The sequence below is a fragment of the Bison bison genome, unplaced genomic scaffold, assembly GCF_000754665.1.
Source record: "Bison bison bison isolate TAMUID 2011002044 unplaced genomic scaffold, Bison_UMD1.0 scf7180017864285, whole genome shotgun sequence".
In the NCBI taxonomy this organism is placed as follows: Eukaryota; Metazoa; Chordata; class Mammalia; order Artiodactyla; family Bovidae; genus Bison; species Bison bison.
Window position 1 is genome coordinate 306,750 of NW_011494857.1, and position 4,618 is coordinate 311,367.

Here is a 4,618-nt window from a genome sequence, read left to right on the forward strand (position 1 = left end):
ACATTCTCTAGTTGCCACGAGCGGGGTCTACTCTTCAATGCGGTGCACAGCTTCTCATTACGGTGGCTTCCCTTGTTTCGGCGCATAGGCTCTAGGGTGCTCAGGCTTCAGTAGTTGTGGCGAACAAGCTTAATTCCCTGGCAAGCATGTGGAATCGTCTCGGGGCAGGAGTCGAACCTGTGTCCCCTGCACTGGCAGGCGGATTCTTATCCGCTACACCACCAGGGAAGTCCTGTTCTTAAAGCATTGTTATAAAGGCTGTGTGTTGTTGAACTGTATTCATGAGAACAAATGTGTGCTGGGTCCCTTATTTTTCTTTCAGACTTTCTTCCTGTTGTCACTAACTATATTCTTGATTATGTTTTGATTAGCACTAATTAAAGACCTGAGAGGCAATTTGGATTTTTTTCTTCCTTGTGCAGTTTTGAGGAAGCAAGGTTGACATGCTGCTTTCAGCCCTCTCTTTGGAGACGTGGAGAATTCCAAAATAGAACCTTGAAAATTTTAAAGGTACCCCACAGAGATTCTGGGGTTGCTTGTTACTGCAGCATAACCCAGCCTGTCCTGACTGACTGATACAATTCCCAGTTCTCAGTAGAGCCTGAAATGTGGAAGTCTCAAAAAAAAAAAAAAAAGGGAACAAATGAATGGCAGGAAATAGGAACAGGCTCAAACATTTCCCCCTGGGCCGGAGGTAGAGGAAACAGCCATGTCTCAAGTCTTCTCTCACACACACAAATACACTTATAACCAGGCTGGAGTAAAAGTCAGACTCTGGCCTTTATTTCCTATGGTCACAGCTCACGCCAACCCTGACACCTTGGCCCCTATTCCTCCCCCACTAGTCAGTACTGAGGACTCTTGAGGGGAACAAGGAACTACAGGGGCTGGGACATGAGATGCAAGGAGGGCCTGGGAGATGGAGGTGAGGAGAGGGAGTTAGAAATGGGGAAGCTGAAACAGGAGGGGAAGGGGTCATCAGAGAGGTCAGAGCAGAGATGAGAACGCAGACATGGGGACAAGACTGGGACACACTGAATGGGAAACCCAGAAACAGGAAATCCGGCAACTGAAAGGGAAGGGTGCGCCAGAAACAGAGAGGGAGACCGGGAGGCTGATGAGGGAGGGCTGATAGAAGAGATACGGAAACACAGGGAAGGGAATCAGAGACGCCGAGAAGGCCCTTCGAGGAGCCGGGGCCCGGCTGGGGCTGGGTGCCCTAGTAGTTGCTCTGGGAGTCCTTGCTGGTGGTGGAGGCCTGGCCGGTGCTGGAGGCAGGGCCGGGGCTGGAGGCAGGGCCGGGGCTGGACCCGAGGCCTCCACTCGATTCTGACCCAGGGCCTTTGCTCGCCTCAAAGCTGTCGTGGTCTCTGCTGGACCCCACGTATCCAGTGGACCCCAGGTAGCTGCTAGAGTTGGGGGATCGGAAGGTCACGCGGCCCGGGATGGAGCCTCGACTGGACATCAGTCCCCCTGTGGTGGCACTGGAGTCCCCGAAGGTCACGTGGCCCACGTTGGAGCTGGTGGCACGGCCTCCGCTGGACACCAGGATGCCGCTGGTCCTGTGGCTCATGATGGACCCAGGAACTTGACTGGGCCGCTGGGTCACCAGGCGCGAGCTGGAGCTGACCTTCTGGGTGCTGGAGGTCATGCTCGGGTGCTCTCCCCCTTGATGCTCTCGACCAGCTCCTTCAGGTGCTGCTCCTTTGGCTGCTCCCGGGCCTCCAGCTGCCGGGGAAGTGAGTTAGGGCCCCTGGGGGAGGCCGCGCCCACTGGCGCCCTCGCCCCGCCCGCCGGGATCCCGGCCCGCCCCGCCACGTCCCGCCCCGCCCCCTGCCGACGCCCATCCTCACCGCCTTCATTACAGAGCTCAGCAGCTCCTCCTTGCTCAGAGGATAGTCGTCTTTGGCCTCAAAACCTGGGGGGTCCTCCCTGAAGTGAGGGAAAAGGCAGGAAGGGACTCTAAGTCTCTACCTTCGAAAGTTCGATGGCTCCTCATTGCAAGGTCCCGAGACCCTCAGCCACGCGCCGGGGTCAGAGCGTCTTTTCCCTGTCTGGTCCATCCAGGGCCCCATCGTCCATACTGTCCCTGGAGACCCTACTCTTCCTGGCTCCCCCGAAGCACCCGCTTCATCTTCTACCACCCCCCACCCTTTAGTTCAAGGAAGTGATAATGTCAGTCACTCAGTCGCCATGGACTCTTTGCGACCCCCTGGACTGTAGCCTGCCAAGCTCCTTTCTCCATGGGATTTTCCAGGCAAGAATACTGCAGTGGGTTGCCATTCCCTTCTCCAGGGGATATTCCCAACCCAAGGATCGAACCTGAGTCTCCTGCATTGCAGGCAGATTCTTTACTATCTGAGCCACTGGGGAAGCCCCCCTAGTCCAGGGGATCCCCCCAAGAACGGCCCCTTCCCACATCTCGCCTCCATCCCCAGGGCACGTCCTCCCCAGCCGCTCCCTCTGGCCCTCTGGCTCACAGGTTGTCTGGCGGCTGAGGTGGGGCCACCTTCTTAGGAAAATCCTCGGAGCTCTGGCCCAGCACCATGAGGGCAGCGTTGAACATGCTGGTGGAGGTGTAGTTCTGGAGGGTGGAGAAGTCGGCTGCTGTTCAGGTCCGTCTTCAAGGCCCCGGCCCGTGCACCGCCCCCCCCCCCCACTCCATGCCCTCTGCACCACAACCTGCGTTTCCAGGAAGGCCTGCACGGTCAGGAGCTGCACCAGTCGCTTCTCGATGAGGCTCAGAAAAAGGCTGATGTCCCGGTCTCTCATGTGGGTCTTGATCCCGAGGAGGTCATTGATAAGGGTGCTGTCACACTGGGCCCTGGTGAAGAGGTGCTGGATGTCTGGGGTCAGAGGGGACAGGCGGTCATGGACCCAGTGTCCAAGGAGTGCCAGCTCTCTCCTCCTCAAGGCCCTGCTGCCCTGGCTGAGGAGACGCCAAACAAGGCTTAAAGATGGCAAGGGACTTGTCCAAGTTCAGACTGCCAGGGGAGGAGGGTTGGCGGGCATCTTGGGGTGCCTGGCCCCCAGGCTCCACATGACAGAGGACAAAAAGCAAGGGAGGGGCTTCCCTGGTGGCCCAGTGGTAAAGAATCTGCCTGCCGATGCAGGGGACAGGGGCTCAATCCATGATCCAGCAAGATCCCACATGCCATGGAACAAAGACCCAGGGCCACAACTATTGAGCCTGTGCTCTACAGCCAGGGAGCTGCAAGTACTGAGGCCACGTGCCCTACGCTTGTGCTCCGCAACAAGAGAAGCCACCGCAATGAGACGCCTGAGCACCACAACCCCAGGAGCAAAACCTCAGCCTGGCATCCATTTAGGATTTGAGGCTCTTCAGCTTCCACCCACGCCCCCTTCCATTCCCCTCTCTGCACAAAGAACCTACCTTCCTTGAACACATCTCCAAGCCTGGACCCCACCTGCTGGGAGCATTCCCCCCCTCCAGGTTTTTGCTTACTCATCCTTTGAAATCAGCCTCAAGCATCATTGCTCCCAGGAGACCTCCCCTGTGACCCGACAGAGCCAGTGTCATGGGTTCTGCTGCTGGCACTTGAAATTCTTGCTGGTTTTTCAAGAAGGGGCCCCACTTTTCACTGAGCACTGGGCCCCCCAAATTCTGCATTCCATGCTGATTTAAAGGTATCCTCTCGTTCCTGCAGTCCCCAGGGTATCCTCTATCCCAGCCCCTGGGTTACGAGTATCCGAAGCCAGTCTCTTATCCCGCCCCCCAACCCGCCCAGTCCTCATCACCTAGCACAGGGCTTTGCGCTGTGGCAAACAGGGTCTACCAAGACTTGAGCTCCTACTGTGCAGCAGACTTCCTGCTTGCTCCCCGTCACCACTGCCACCTCTCCCTGTCTCTCTCCATCTGTCATCCCACCAATCTCATGCCAACCCCACGAAGTAGGCACTTACAGGGGGCTCCAACAGAGGATACCACACACCAAAGTTCACAGATAGGGGAGCTGGGATTCAGACCCAGCTGAATCCCAGCAGCCTGACTCTTGTCCCTCTGCACTGGAAGGAGGAATAGATGCTGCTGCAGGATGGACGGATGGATGGATGCAGAATGGATGGATGGATATGGGACAGACAAGGGACAAGGGAATGCACAAAGTGGTCCTCGGAATGTCTGTCCGTGGCCAACTCTGGCAGGGCTCCCCGCCTGCTCATCACAGCCTCCCAGAAGAAGAAGCCGGGCCTGGGGCTCACTGGTCTTGAGCTTCTCCAGCTGCTCGCGAAAATTGTGGTAGCGGGCCTCCAGGTCGTCGGCCTCCGAGTGCACATCGTCCACGCGCTGCTGCAGCTCTGCCCGCTGCTGCTCCTGCTGCGCTCGCCGGTCCTCCTCGCTGCGGCGCCCGCTCACCAAGGCCTCCTGCATCTGTGGGGGTAGGGGCGCGACGCTGGGCCCAGCTCCGGAGGGGACACAAGGCGGCCAGAGGAGTCAGGGATGGGGAGGGGGCGGGTCTCGCCCACCTCCTTGATCTCCTCCTGCAAGTGCTCCAGCTCCGAGTTCTGCTCATTGATGAAGTTGAACTCCGCGAAGTTCCGCTCCTCCACTGGGGGCCAGTGGGGAAAGGCAGGGTTCGGAGAGACAAGAGATGCGCAC

General features: G+C 58.0%; 1 protein-coding gene across 1 annotated transcript in view; it reads right to left on the minus strand.

Annotated features, from left to right (window-relative positions):
* Positions 1 to 737: 737 nt before the first annotated feature.
* CCDC114 (coiled-coil domain containing 114) overlaps positions 738 to 4,618 on the minus strand; it is a 26,920-nt gene continuing 23,039 nt past the window's right edge. The window contains 7 exon segments of the mRNA XM_010849693.1: positions 738 to 1,650; positions 1,653 to 1,728; positions 1,854 to 1,932; positions 2,481 to 2,584; positions 2,683 to 2,846; positions 4,222 to 4,390; positions 4,486 to 4,568. Of these exon segments, the coding sequence (XP_010847995.1) occupies positions 1,220 to 1,650; positions 1,653 to 1,728; positions 1,854 to 1,932; positions 2,481 to 2,584; positions 2,683 to 2,846; positions 4,222 to 4,390; positions 4,486 to 4,568 (1,106 nt within the window). The 3' untranslated portion in view covers positions 738 to 1,219.